Source organism: Fukomys damarensis, unplaced genomic scaffold (genome assembly GCF_012274545.1).
Source record: "Fukomys damarensis isolate Sample0158 unplaced genomic scaffold, DMR_v1.0_HiC HiC_scaffold_24, whole genome shotgun sequence".
NCBI lineage: Eukaryota > Metazoa > Chordata > Mammalia > Rodentia > Bathyergidae > Fukomys > Fukomys damarensis.
In genome coordinates this window covers 56683707-56699360 of record NW_022900936.1, presented here as the reverse complement: position 1 = coordinate 56699360, position 15654 = coordinate 56683707, and the positions used below count along the sequence as shown (strand labels likewise).

Here is a 15654-nt window from a genome sequence, read left to right as displayed (position 1 = left end):
CCGAAAATGGAAACAAAGCTTTTGTACATAGGGAGGGGAGGGGATTTGAGAGGAGGGGGATGAAAAAAAAACAAGAAACAAAACAAAACAAAATGTCAGCACAATAAATAGAAGAGCTAAGATTTAGTCAAAAGCCTGTTTGCCTCCATAGCCCATGGTCTTTATCACACTCTCCATTAAGGTAATACATTTACTGAAGAAGTTTGAAATATACTGAGAGGAAAAGAAAAATGGGCCAGGGATTTATTTGGCTCAGTGGTTGTGCCACCTGCCTCGCAAGTGCAAGGACCAGAGTTCGATCCCCGGTACAAAAACAAAAAACAAAAAAAACCCATGAATCTCATGATCTCAACCCTCAGAAATAACTCATCTCAACATTTTTATTGCATTTCTTCAATTCTGTCTTTGTTATTAAATTTCTTTCCAGTAGTATTAAACCCAACTTGAACTAAATATCAGCTCCTTGGTATCACCTTGTAACACAGGCAAAGGAAAGACTTCCTGATGTGGAAATGCCCAGAATCTTCTCCATAATGAAATTTATGTTTTTTTATAATTTTATTGGTATGTTTTAGATATACATAATGATAATATTCATTATCAATATCTTGATTCTTCTTTTCTTCCCTCCTTTCCCTCCCCTCCTTTCAACTCTTCCATAATAAAATGTCATGTCCCACAATTTAACTGAAAATCTTCAGACAGGGATTTGTTTAATTTCTGCAGTTCCATCATGCTTTTAGCACAAAAGATTTTTGTAAATGCTCAAAGAATAAACAAACATTATAAAATGTAATTAAACAGTATATGTGATATAAATCAAATTTAGTGTTCCTAGAAAAGAAGTTATGTTCTTCTTCAGGTTCTTGTTTTTCAGGGAGATTTACTTTTTTTTTGCTTTGCATAAACCCAAGGATCTCTTCACAAATACCCAAATCGGACCCAGCAAGCTTTACCGACTAAATTTAAATAGTCACTTTCTGATTAGTCTTTTTTCAGGGACCCTAAAAAGGTCTTCAGGAGATGTTCCTTAGAGGCTAGACCAATGAAGCATGCATAGCCCTTTACATTTTATTGTTTTAAAAAGGCCTCCCCTTCAAAGAGCAGTAATATTTTAAGGATCCTTGTTATTGAGTGCTTTGTCCAGAGTTAGTGGCTCAAATTTACACAGGGAAAGAAAATTGTGGCTATCATTAAAATATCTTATCTCTAACATCACTGCTCCCTTTTCTTTTTTGTGAATAATTCTCATATTTTGTGTTACCAAGACCCAGAGATAGTGGCTTAAAAGAAAACACAAAGGAGTAAAGGGGGAGCCTGAATGGAGGTCCCTTTTTTTTTTGGTATGAGGGACTGAACTCAGGACCTTGCTCTTAGGAGGCAGGTGAGAGCTAAATCCCCTGCCCCTGAGGTAGATTGTTTTAAAAGGAGTGATAAAGATACATCAGAGCAGCATTTCCATAATGTACATAATGCAGAGATTTTTGCCACAGATGTGTGTCCTCCAGAAAACTTGATTCCCCTCAGGCTGAACTGATGCCTCCCTCTCCCACCTGTAGATCTGCCATCATGCATCATGACTTTCTTATGGAAACATTCAACATGCAGTTTTACAACTGCCCAGGCACTTTTCTGTTTTCCCTAATAGACTTCAAGTTCTGTGAGTGCAGGAACTCTTCATTTCTGTATTTTTTGTGCTCAACCCAAAGTTTGGTATAAAATAGACACTCAGTAAATCTTAGCAGAGTGAAAGAAACAAATGAATGGATATCAATAAAAGCATTTCATATTTACCAAAGTATAGCAGTATTTCATAACTATGATTTCACATCTCATGATTTTGGTTATTCATGGTCAACTGTATCCCAAAAATATTACATGGGAAATTCCAGACACAAACAAATCCTAAATTTTAAATTGCATACTATTCTGAGTTATATAATAACAGCTCACATCTCACACCACCTATTACATCCTACCTTGGTCCAGTGTACTGACACTGTATATTCTACCCTCTTGTTGGTCACTTAATAGCACACTTGGTTATCAGACCAATTGTCACAGTATCACAGTGCTTCTGTTCAAGTAATCTTTGTTTTATTTAATAATGTACCTAAAGCACAAATGTTTATGAAAGAATATTATTATAAGAAATTGTTCTATTTTGTAACTGTAGTTGCTAATTCCTAAGCGTGCCCAGTTTATAAATTAAACTTTATATGTATGTATATATGTGTGGGAGAAATATCATATGTAAGCGTCAGTCTTATCTGGGGTTTCAGGTAGCCACTGGGGTGCTTGGAATGTATCCCCTGCGAACAGGAGGAGATTACTATAAAACTTGGTTTATTTGCTTCCTCAGTTCTTTCTTTTCCTTACTAACATCTTTCTCTCCTCTAGTCATCTCTTTTGCTGAACTGATGAAAGATCCTAAGAAACATTTACCACCTTCCTTATCAGTATCCATAGTGCAAACATATCTATCTTTAGCCAACTTCTCTTACCTTTGTTCAGAGTCTTCTTGTAGCCAGTCACAGTTCCCAAGTGCAGGACCAGGCAGGTCACCTCATTCCCAACCTGACTCTTGGCATCTTTGACCCGGAGGATGCTAGTGACAGATGTGGTCCCATTACGATGCAAAACACTCTCAGTACTATTCTCAATCCCTGACCCACTGACCTTCCAGGAGATGAAAGGTGCTGGGCGGGCAGTGGCAGAGCAAGTGATGTTTAGTTGGTCTTCAAAGGAATTGTAGTCAAGGAATACTATGGGCTGTACTGGGACAAAAAAAAAAATAAAAAATAAAAAAAAAATATATATATACATATATATGACCTACCATCAGTAAAGGACCTCGTTTGAGTTCTGAATTCTCCTCACAGAACTGAAAGATTATCACAGAAAGTTGTGAAGGTTAGGCAGATAAGGCGGCACATACCATCCCATCCCACTGGGCATTTCTCAGTTCTTCTTGTCTCATTACCTAACCTGAGGAATGCAGGGTGGCTCTGTCCAAATACGTGATGGGAAAAGCACTGTATGTTGTTTTTCTCCAGAAGAGTTGACTGGATGGACACAAGATATTGAGAAGTCATGTGATACTTTTCTTTCCCAAACAGGCCAAAGGATAATTATTCTTTTCTCCTTTTGGAGGAGCAATCCAGCATCTCCGCCTTCCTTTGGGAATTCACTTCAAATAACGAGATTTTAACTCCCAATGGGTACCTCCATATCTGTAAACTGCACCGACCAAAACCACAAGAGCAGCTACAGAAGGGTTGCTGCTTGGCATATGGGAGAGCCCAAAGAAGGGTTGCTGCTTGGCGATGGCCATTTTATGCTTGAAGCTGGACCAGTAAACAAGCCGCAGGGAAAAAACTTGGAAAGTGCCTGCTTGGAAGATCTGCACAAAGCACAAACTAGGATTTCATAGCCCATAGCCAGAAAAATCAAAGAATGACACAGTAGTTGGCAGGACCTTGGAGATCACCTGGTAGAGTTAAGGGGAAATAAGTGACTTAGGAGAAAAAGATAATTTTCAGGCCAGCTGTAGCCTGTTCCCTTTTAAAAATTCACTACCTAATGACTTCATTTTCTCTGGAATGTATAATTTGCCTCTGCCAAGCAGTGCAGACCATTCTTTCTGTGTTTGACTTTGGAGCCCACATAACTATTACAGGAGAATGCTAAAATGAAAGCTGGTCTGTGCTTTTAGGCTTAAGAGGTGGGTAGACAGCAGAGGCTGGAGGGAGTGGAGCTGTGGAACCCCAGCTGTGCCCAAAGTGGGCCCAGATTGCAAATATCAATAAACAGTGGAAGAAGAGTTGAAAGTGAAGACAGGTAAATAGGATCGTGTGGCCAGACAAAATGTCAGGGTCCTCTAGGGTATCAAAGAATGGCTTAGACGGAAGCTATAAGGTGTGCTTAGAAAGAATCAGTGTGGAAGAGAACAGTATTGCCAGCCAAAAGCTTCAGAGGAGTTTGATTTTCTGGGAAAAATTCAAAAGATTATGAGTAAGGGAGGGGAGTAGAAGAATGATGAGAGAAAAAGAAGAAGAGAAGAAAAAGGAACAGAATTGAGCAAAATGAAACAAATGAAAAATGAAAAAAGAGGTAGGAAGGAGTAAGAGATTATGAAATAGAAGGAAAAAAGGAGGAAAGGAGAGAGATGGACAGGCGGAGAATGAAGGAAAAGTAGAAGTTGATAAAAAAGACTGACAATATTCTGCAGAGAGGCCTCATTACAGGCAAAATAAGTGAAAATAACCTGCATTTGGCATTGGCATAACTCCCTTGAATTCTTACCTACTTAATTTTCTTTTCTCCTGTGAAAATATATTTGTCATGCTTAAAGTCTCAGCTTTAAGATTCAATATTAAATATTAAAATTCCTAATAACCCTACATAGATTTGTCTTCTCTCTCCTTAAACCACCAGGAGTCCAATGCTCCAAAATTATACCTTATTTCTAATTACTAATCCTTCATCTCGGCTGTGTGTCAGTAAAGAGAAAAGAAATGTCATTAAATTAAGCACTGGATTTTAAAAGAAAGCTTAGTAACTAGTTATATCCCTAGCTAGCTAGCATCATTTCATACATAAAGAACCTCCTTTTTGTGTGTGCCGCCCTTATCAGTCCTGAAACAGCTATTTCGAAGCAGAATGAAAGTACCACCCCAAATAGACTTCATGCTAGCCAAATCTGATTCTGTTTTTAGATCCAAAAGGTTAAAGTTGTAAGGGATTCTAGAGATAAGTTAAGACTTCACACTTATTTTCCAGGCATAGAAATTCCATTGAAGATAGCAGATAGGACTTTTTAGGGTTACATGATTGCTACTTAACACTCTACAAATCTATAACAATCGCTACACTAAACATGAAAAGCTAAGTGTCTTCTATTGAACCTTCCTGTGATTAGGAAACTAGACACTATAACCATGCAAATATTCTTGGAAACAGTATTTTCCAGCAGAAACAATGGATACTCAGAGATTCTCACCATAGAGGGTAAGGCAGGGTGTTCCTGAGATCTTTCCAGAGCCAAAGGTATTGAAGAGACACATGTAACAACCTTCATCCTCCAGTGTTGTGTTCCAGAAGGTGATGGCTGATTTGTGGAATCCCAGCTCGGTGATGTTTACCCTGTCCTTATAGGCAGGTTGGACCACAACCCCATGGTTCTCACTGTAGGTGACCATGTTTTCTGGGCTTATAGCCTTCTTTTTCTGCCATGTCACAATTAAGACTTCCTGGGAAGTTTGCAGAGAACAGCTTAAGGTTGCTGGTGTGTTCAGCAGCTTTCTTTCATCCTGGGTCACCACTTGCACTATGGTACAATAAAAGAACACTTACATTTTAAAACTGTAATACATGTATACGTATACATATTTTTCTGATAACAAGTATAATGCAGGTTGAAAGTAAAAAAAAATTTAATGCAAAAAAGAAAACAAAAAACTATTTGCATTTGTATATGTTGGTAAATAAATATATGTTTGTTCAATCTTTAAAAGCAGAATAGCAGAATATAATAACAAGAATGAAAATGCTCAGGGAGGAGAAAATTTCAAGACTTTTGTAGGCTGGAAAAAGAAGTAGAACAAATTTAAAGATGCAAAGTGCCAGACAGGATAGAAAGTAAGTTAGAAGCAAGGATCAAGAAAACACCAAGTAAGGGGCTAGGGATTTAGCTAAGTGGTTCCACTGCCTGCCTCACAAGTGCAAGGTCCCGAGTTCAATCCCTGGTACGGAAAAAAAAAAACAAACAAACAAACAAAAAAAAGAAAACACCAAGTGGAGTAATCAATTTAAGTAAAGAAGATGTAGCAGTTCTATATATCCTGTACACACACTCACACACACACCCCTTACAAAGGAAAGAGGAAGCATAAAGATGTCTGTCTCTGGAAAGCAGAAGCAAATATAGGCACATAAGGTAGAAAGATATACTGCACAGTACTCTGCGAGGCTTGCTGCTCCTGAGAAGGCATTAAAGCTTTCACACCCAAATGACATCCATATGTGCCCCATTTTCATTGAATGCTAAGGCAATAGTTTCCTCTCCTTTGCTATGGAAGCCACTTATACCATTACAGACAATTTAATGGGAACTCCTCCTATAGTAACAAGTATCCCTTAGCAGAAAAGACACCAGTAATGACTAAATTAGTAGGCAGGAAGTCCATGCTACAGAATTCTTCCAGAATTTACCTCAAAAGCCTAAGGATATGAAAGATTAAAAAAAATAATAAATGAACAGGTTTCAAAGTTTCAGTATCACTCCAATAGGACTTTGTAAAAAGGAGAGAAAAGGAAGAATGGAAGATAAAAGCACTGTAAGGAAGAACAATTATTTTACAAAACGAGGAAAGGAGCACTCTAAAATAAGATATATCAATGATGAACCTTCATGTACCTCAAAACCTTACTCAAAAGTATATAAAGTAAAAACAAATAAAATCATAAAATTAAATTTATAAGCACAAAATCATCATTGGTGAGATTTCTACACATCTCTCACAATCATCAATTCCATATATTAAAAAAAATCATTATAGCAAAAAAGTGAAATATGAGGCTACAGAAAATTTGAAAAGCATGTATATCTGTATATGTACTTTATGCATTTGATATAAATATATCACATTTCTATATAAATGATATGTATTTATATGTGTATATATTAATTAAATATGTATATATTATTCAGAGAGAATATATCTTTTCAGAAGATACATAAAATATTTCCCAAAATTCAACCTGAAATTAGCTACAAAAATTTGCTACCCTGCATCCTGGAAACTATTCACAATGTAATAAAATAAGAAATTAACACACCGCTTTTAACTCTTTAGTCAAAGAGGAAATCATATATTACTAAAACTAGATGACACGAAAGCATACTATGTTGCAAATCTGTGTAAATGAGCAAAGCACTTCATAGAGGCACAGATTTAATCTCAACTACATCTACTAGAGAACAAGAGAGGCTGAAAAATGAATATAAACTGACATCTCAAACTCTTACTCTCTCATTTGAAATACAGGAGTGAATTAATGAAGATAAAAGTACCAATTAATGAGATGACACACCAAGGTAGATATGACCAAAAACACTAACCCTTGGTTTTTAAGAGTAATACAATCAATAAATGTTAGCAAGTGTAAGTACAAAAAGGCTTCCCAAACAAACAACTCCCCAGTAACATGAGGGGACAAGTCCTAGGTCTTGATGCCCAGCTGGAAATGTAAGGACAATGCTCCCAGAAGGAGAGGGTGCTGGGAGAGAGTACCTGTTCTTCGCAGGTGATACTTCCTGCAAGCTGTTGAAATTGTGTATGGCAAAAATTTCAAAAAAAAAAAAAAAAACTGTTGCTTTTAGAATGCAGAGTAGAAAGAAGAGCAAAACCAGTTTTCAACTCTTGGGTGTTTTCTTTTCTTTCTTTTTTCCCCTCCTTGGTGATGGAAATACTTAGTGGAAAATTTATGATTCTTTGCTACTTTGTGGATTCATTCTGATCTCACCAGTCAGATGGTAAATCCTGTGACAGATGCTGCAGAACAGAGCTGGGGACAGGCACGAAGCCGCCCACCCAAGGCCAGCACTGCCTTGGGTTGCTGAGCAACATAAAAATGAAAGTGATTTTTAATAAAAGGACAGCAGGAAAGGGAGCAGTGATCTCTCTCAGAACTGAGCAAGAAGAACAAGGAAACTCAGCAGATAAATAGAAGACATGGGCACATTTTTTGGCACTGTAAAATCAATCTATATACCCTATTTCATAATTTTGGTTTTGTTTTATAAAAAGATGACAAACCACACTTTAAGGCTTACTGCCAGATTATCTTCCAAAAAGACTGTAGCTAATTATACTCCCCCAAGCACGCCTTTATCCTTATAAAGGCAAGGAATTATGATGTTTAAATTTTTCAAGTTACTGGATTAAAAAAAATGACATTACATTTTAATTTGTGGAGGATATTTTTCCCCAAGTCTGGCTTATTTATCGAAACAGCTTCTAAATATCAAATTGTTATTCTGCATTGAAAATAGAAAATGGGGAGAGTAGCGAGAAGCACTCCCACTCTTCAAAGCAAATTCCATGCTTCGGCGTTTCCTGCAGACAAACAGAACCAGCACAGCAGGAGCAGTAGCAGCCAAGGAAAGTTGAATGTCTTTTACCTTGAGCCTTGCACAACACCACCACTGCCATGCCCCAGATCAGGCTGTAGGTAGACAGACGACAGAAGAGCCTCCCGAAGAACGCCTGAAGACAGGAAGCAAAGTACAGAAGTGGGGTTTGCAATGGGATAAAGCCAAGGCACCTTCAATCTAATTGCTAGTTCAGTTTCTACCCACCACAGAACTTTGGTTTTGTGGAAGCAGAACCAGAAGCTATAAATTGTAAAAAAACAAAAAACAAAAAAAGCTGAGGTTATGGGGAGGTAACAGGCATGATACGGCTTTTTCATAACATCAAAATACCTCGAAATTTGAGGCCTCATCTCTAAAGCTACCGCTGTCAAGAGAAAGGCCTCAAAGATCACTGAGGAAATAAACCGCCTTAAATAAATACCAAACACCCAGGGAGCACAAAGGGCAGAGAGCACCCCTTCCTGAATGGTTCACATCTGTCAATATTAAGAAGGTAACTGAAGGGGAAACTCAAGCATATGTGAGTGCCTGGCGCTTTGCTGAGGCACGTTTCCCAGCAAATCATATATGAGCTGCACCACTAAAAACAACCAGGACTGGCTTTGATTTACTTTTGTCCTCATTACTTCATTTCCATGTATCTTTACAGAAATTCTTTCCCTTCTTACAAGCAATGGTGCGATTTAAGGGAATGTTGTTCAGCATCATCTTGCTATCAAGTGAAGAGGCAAGACACAGTCGCTGAACTTTTCTCCAGTTGCCTCCTGAATCTCTTCATCTACACGTGTCATTTTCAGGAAGACTGGCAAGAAAGGTAACCTTTCGTCATATTTTTTTCCATCTCTCTATATTAAAGGTATATTAAAAAGTGTAAGTTTCTCTGTCCTTTTTAAAGTACTCAGTATAGTTTGTTCTTCTAGACGTAGTCTTGGCTTCTCCCTATGGTAGACAAAGCAAAATTCCACAAGGCTCTGCCAAGATGCACTCACATCAGTCTCCCTACCTCTGGGGGCCAAGCACAAGGCTTCCGTTTGAGAATATAAGCTGTTGCCCATCCACAGACATGATTCACTTTCTCTGTCCTCTCGCATCCTGGAAAACACTTGTCTCCCCTCCAGGCAGAAAAGCTACTTCCCCCAGCACCCTGAATTCTTCCAGTGAACTCTTTCTGGCAAGAATTTTCTGTTCTTTGTCATTCAGCATTTAGGCTTTTGAAATTCAAATGGTTCACCTAAAATTATCATGAAAGTTTGGCTCCTGAAACTTTTTTTTTTTTTTTTTGCTTTTCTGAGGTAGTGTTTCTCTTCTAAGATGGTACTTAACTGTATGATTTAAAATCAGGGGAAAAATAGATATCTAGAATCAAAACATGTGAGATAACACATCAAAATTATAATCCAGTTTATATCTCCCATAAGGGTAACTACACTACTAATGGAAACAATACTAGCATTTATTGAATACTTATTATTCAATAAAGTATTCTTAGAATTTAACACTTCATGTGAACTTACTAAGGAGGCATTATGATTATGATTACTATCATTTCCCAAATGAAGAATACGAGGCACAGAGAAGAACATTTCCAAAGTCACCAGAAAGGAAGCAGCCCAGCCAAGATTTAAACCCAGGCAGCCCAGGCAGTCTCAAGGGGCTGGGGATTTAGTTCAGTGGTTCAGGCACCTGCCTCACAAGCCCAAAGACACGAGTTCGATCTACGGTACCAAAAACAAAACAAAACAAAACAAAAATCAAAGAAACCCAGGCAGTCTGGCTCCAGAGCTCAACATTTGTCCTCCCTATGTATAAGAGACTATTGGTTTTAAGAGTTAGACACATAAGCTGGGTGTGGTGGCTCACGCCTGTAATCCCAGTACACAGGAGGCTGAGGCAGGAGGATCGCTGTGAGTTCAAGACCAGCCTGGGCTACATAGTGAGCTCCAGGTCAGTCTCAACTATTTAGTGAGAACCTGTCTCAAAAAAAAAAGAGAGAGACACATAAATATATATTATGAAATGATGTTGTTACTGTGGTGACCAAATCCCTATTGCAAGGGATTATTAAAGTCTTATTCACACAGTACTCCTTGCTTCATTGCCCTAGAAAAATATGGTAAATTCATTTTGTAACTGCTATGTGATAAACATTTAACCAAGTTTCAACAGAGCCAGACAATCTCTGACAGCCACTTCATAGTTATCTGGAACCACTACTGGTAAAATAAATAGAAGCAGCTCCTGTCACGTGGTCCTTGAGTTTTGCCTCCCAGTTGCCACGTCTGCTGCTCAGCCCCTACACGTGTGCCCTCTAGTCTTGGTCGTTCTGCTTTCCTCACACACAGTGCCCCACTTCGTCATCCTTTCACTGCCTTCTGCCGCTGAGCTCTTCCCTGCTTAAGGGCCTTTATGTTTTCTTTCTGGGCCACGTGTTCTCAGTTGAATGAATAACACCAAAGTAGCTTCATTTTACCCAAAGCAACTTCTCTTTTAGACTTTTCTTTCGAAGCACTTGAATGATCCTGGACTTCTTATCCTCTCTCGTATTAATTACATGTAATTGGCCACTACCCAGGCAATGCTTCTATGTGCAGCCCTTTTCCTAATCTTCCCTGCCGTAGCCTCAGCTTGCAATACTAGGCATTTGGGCAATTGTCTTCTACCTGATCTTCGACCAATACTTCTTCTGTTTAATCAAGCATAGGTCATCTCTGTTGAGTTGGATCTCACGCAAGTCACTGTGCTACGTGCTTTGGAGGCAATGGTAGATAAGGCAGATACACCTCCCCACACCATTAAGTTGACTATCCAGTTTATGTACTTATTTACATACCATTAGACAAATTCATTTTCCTTAAATTTTTCTCCTATACAAGTTATCGCCCCATAAAATCCTACTATAGTGCCTTGCTTTATAGAGAAAATAATTGAAATTTTCCAGCCTAATATTTCTTTTCCCGTAAATTCATCTTCTGATGCGTATCTACACATCCCCTCTTTGCAAGCCAGCCTGGTTCACTTCCAAAGGCACCACCCAATTTCCTGCCTTGACATTTTTTATAAAACCATTACCCTACGTGAAATGCCTTCTCACTTGCTTTTATTTAGGTCCCGCTTTTTACAAGCCTAATTTCAGTTATGTTGGTATAAGTGATCTTTTCCTCTGAAATGCTTTTGTTTAGGTTGTTAGAATTGTTCGTGTTCTAATCAGATTTGAGCCTCTTCACCATGTGTCTAAGGGGACTTACCTTCCTTTGTTCACTTTCTTACTCCTTATAGATCTTGTCTGAGTCTTTCAGCCCCACTGTCTGACATGAGAGAAGATGACCTCTTTCAAAGTACAGCCCACCGTATGCCCAGGGCCTTTGGACACTCCACGCAACATTCCTGTCACCTGTCAGACACCACCTTACCTGTGTCTGCTATTCTGTTCACTCTCTTGTCAGTGGGGGGACTCTCATACTAAAACATGACCTCATGGTTTTAACTATGCTTAATTCTTAGGGTTGGGACATTGACTGTTTGGCAATAGACAGTCTGACTGTCTGCTTTTCCTATGAGCCAATAAGAACCTCAGTATCCATCAAATCCTGTTGTTTTAGCAGTATATCTTGATCATTCTGTCTTTCTCCATCCTGTTGCCACAACAAATATAGGGTAGGAGCCCCACTCTGAATGTATACGTTCTTAACAGCTCTTGCTTCTGTCGCTATAACTTGAAGCTCATTTCTAAACTATTGGACCATAACGACTGAAATGTCTTTAGTTGAGGGTCAGGATTATTGTGGAGGAATGGTACTCCATCTGAGAGAATTTTATCACCTCATTCTTAATGTTTGCCTTCACTAAGCCTTGTTTCTGCCATTGCTATTAGATATAATGATTTCTCTGCTATAGTTCATTTGCCACAGTACTCTAAACTAGGTATTTTTGATTGTTCTGAAATTTCTCTGGGATCTCTATTTTCTTAAGAGATTTTAATTCTTGAGGGCTTACGGTCAGGGAGTAAAGTCAGAATCTCCATTTGCCACAAGGATTTCATTTTCTTATCCTATGGGAGCGCCACAATTTTAATATCCTCCTTCCTTCTCACTGTTTGCACTTGCTAGTTCTGGTTAACACTCCCTTTTTTTAAAAAAAAAATCCCTTGAGTAATATCTTAACCCAAAACTTAATAGGGGAAAGGTTACAAAAGAAGTACCAAACCAGTTGATGATTCATGAATGTTAACCTCATTATGTAACCTTTCTTTTTAATGAAAGATACATTTCTAACCTTTATATACTCCGGTAGAGATTCATTTAGTAAAAACTGAGAGTCATCTTCCCTTGGGGTATATCTATAAGGGAAAGAGCCCACTGTTTTGTTAAGGGAGATAAATGAGGTGAGTAACCTTAGAATCAGGTTAGTCTAAGCTCCCCTGGGGCTTTTGTATACCCTGCAGGTGCTTGTGTGTGTGAAAACACCAGAGGTGTCATGGTCTGGGAGGAGGCATGGTTCTTCTCCAGTTCCCATTGCAGACTCTCCATCACAGTCTCTGACTCAGTGTTCTTTTGCTACAAATATGCTGGAAGGGATGATGTCTTATTTCCTCATGACCCATCCCGAGGGCCACCCCACAGCTCAGTGTTCTGTTGTCTTCAACCACAGATTCCCAATCACTTAGACATTCAACCTAGACTTCATGTAGTGCCATCATGGTACACACTGATATTCATCTGCATGGCATAAGTTGTTTGTTTCTTACATTCCTAACACACAGGGAATTAAAATCAAATCATCTCGTGTCTTTAGGATTAATTATAGCTTGCACGTGTGTTTTTATTATTTGATAGTAAGTGTACTGTGATCATTCTATGCTCACCTTGTAACTTTTCTTGTCTTCATAGTTCTAAGGCCAACAACAAAGTCATTGCCCTTTAGGAAGTCAGAGATGATGCTCTACCTGAAAGATGCAGCCTACAGCCCACCTGCTCACCATGCCTCTTTTCTTATCCACTTGTACCACATTGACTTCAAAGACTTAGTACATCCCTAGGTTTAACAAAAGTGTTCATGTCAAACTGGGCCAGACGCTACTTGAAATTCCCTCAGTCTTACTGAGACTGTTCCATCCTATCTTACTGTGTAGGAAAGTTGGGAAAAATCCAGTCAAGTGCTTCCTCTGACTCTACTGTCAGGACCTGATGCATGTTGTATTCTCAGCTAAGGCAGCTGTAGACCAATGTGGATATCCTACTTCCATGTCAGTTTTTCTTTAACCTTTATGTGTCACTTACACATGGAAATGCAGGCCCTAGCAGAGACTATGATAAGAAACTTCAGACTGGATTGGCTTTCACAGCGAAAATCAGTGTTTAGGTCAAGCGAAAAAAAGCAGACACACACCGAAACATAAGGCTATGGACTGGGAGCCAGCAGTATTAAGAAACAAAGCAATTTAGGCCAAAGGAATCAGAAGGATGTTTCACTATTAAGCATACACATTTATTTTATACAATGTTTTCCATCTAGTCCATGTAGAATAACTGAAAATGCTACCATCCTGAACAGCAGAGGATTTGTACTTTTCAGGGAGGTGACCTAGGAGGCACTGCTTCATGACAGCCAGGAGGGCAAACTGGCTGACTTAAATTTTGCCTAAAACAAATATTAGATGTGTGAGGTAAGACATATTATTTACCTCTCTGAAACTTGGAGAAAATAACAATATCAACATCATGGTTAAAAACTAAATGAAGCACAGGTAGGAAATCTGAAATTCATAGCTACAAAATATAAAACTTCTGAGGATGATTATGATCTCAGAGTGGAAAATCCTACATCTGACCTCATGTAAAGGGTTGTAATTGTAAAGCAGGAACACTAAAACTATGAAATTATTTCCGGGCCACGTGTATGAGTTTCTACATGAAACATGAATGAATTTCATGTTCATACTTGGGCCTCATTCCAAAGATATTTTGCATATGTAAATATTACAAAATTTAAAAAAAAAGAACAAGTCTGGAAACACATCCCATTCCAAGCATTTTGAATAATGGATATTGTTCCTGGAACAGTTTCTGACACAAATAAGCACAAATCAATGCTGTTCTTATCCAACAGGGATATGAAGAGAATTAAGCATTTGAAGGACTTTGTCCAGTGCCCAAGATTTAACAAAAACCAAAATGTATTACTTAGCTAAAATAATCATCAATTCAGAAAGGAAGGGTCCAATCATGAAAAAGAAAAAGAAATCCATTTATAACCCTTGTCAGTTAGACCAGGGTTGACAAAGTCTTGGGTCTTACCTAACAACTGCCTATCTGGCAGGTATACATACCTCTTTCCCTGAAAGTTTTTGAGTTGAAATCTTGATCCTACCACGTCACCTCATGGCTTGGAAAAGATGGACCTCTCTGCCTGTTTTTTTGTTTGCAAAATAGGTTAAGAATTCCTTATTGGCGGATAGTCTGAGATTTAAGAGCATCTAGCCTGTCAGCAGACCACTACCTCACAGACCACCATTATCCTTTGTTAAGAAGATAATGAAATACAGTAACTGGTTGTGTGGTCTTTCTAGTCAGCTGTAGGGGAAAATATCACTTCGAGGCTTTAATCGTATTTGGATTTTTATCTAAGTACGCCAACAGGATGTATGCTTGATTTTTTTTTTCAATGTAAACGGATCCTGAATAAACAAAATGTCTTCTCTCTCTTGGTATCCTGAAATCACCCTTCAGTGAAACAGGATGGTCAGCGTTTCAACCCTCTCTGAAGCGTCGCTGAAGCTTTGTGGATGTTTCCTAGCTTCCCAAGGAATAGCCAAGAGGCAGCAGAGGCAGCGCCTCCCGGGAAGACCCTCTCCTGGAGCAGCCAGCACAAAGCCAGAAAGCGGTGCAGGCTCCATCCTTTCTAGGGAGCTATTTATCGGGGTTGAACTCTCCCCCAGGGAGCTGGAACCCGCGGGTGGAGCCGCCTAGAGGCCCTGCAGCAGCCGGGACCGGTTTTTGGAGCGGACAGCCATGATCTTGAGGGGGAAGAGGCTCCGAGCTCCTGCCCTCAAGCATCCTTTCTGGGGCGGAGAGCCAGGAGATGCCAGTAGCAACCTAGCCTTTGGAATTCAAGCCTTTGCTGTGCACTGGAAAGCGCCAAGCTGAAAGCTGTAAGCCACAAGGGTGCCGAGGCCCCAGCTCCGGAACAAACCCTGGAGGACAGCTCTCCCCTCCGCCGCCCCGGCCCGCACCCTCCCCGCAGAAGGGTCCCAGCTCACCGGCCTCTCCATGCTCGCTTCACTCAGAAGGCGCAGGCAATCACAGCGATTACGAAACAAGCCTGGCCGAAGCTGGTTCTCCTCCGTAGGCGGGAGAGCTAACGAAGCGTCACCTGCTACTCCGCCTCCTCTCAGTACAGTCCCCTTTTCCACCACTACCCCTCCACTCCAAGCTCAAAAGCCAATACACTGTAGGCCAGCAGTGATGTTGTTAGGGAGAGGGAGAGGTGGGGAGAGAGAG

The 15654-nt window shown here is 39.5% G+C and overlaps 1 protein-coding gene across 4 annotated transcripts in view; it reads right to left on the bottom strand.

Annotated features, from left to right (window-relative positions):
• The window catches only part of LOC104866250 (OX-2 membrane glycoprotein), a 24513-nt gene extending 8878 nt beyond the window's left edge, over positions 1–15635 (bottom strand). For 2 of the 4 annotated variants that reach the window (XM_010630134.3, XM_019208335.2), the window contains exons 1-4: positions 15414–15635; positions 8186–8270; positions 5003–5329; positions 2505–2777 (exon numbers count right to left, since the gene is read on the bottom strand). In XM_010630134.3, coding sequence (XP_010628436.1) covers positions 2505–2777; positions 5003–5329; positions 8186–8270; positions 15414–15425 — 697 coding nt within the window. In that variant the 5' untranslated portion in view covers positions 15426–15635. Of the gene's footprint in view, positions 1–2504; positions 2778–5002; positions 5330–8185; positions 8271–15413 lie in introns of those variants that run through there. The other 2 variants (XM_033755893.1, XM_019208336.2) reach the window with 2 other exon arrangements.
• Positions 15636–15654: the final 19 nt, after the last annotated feature.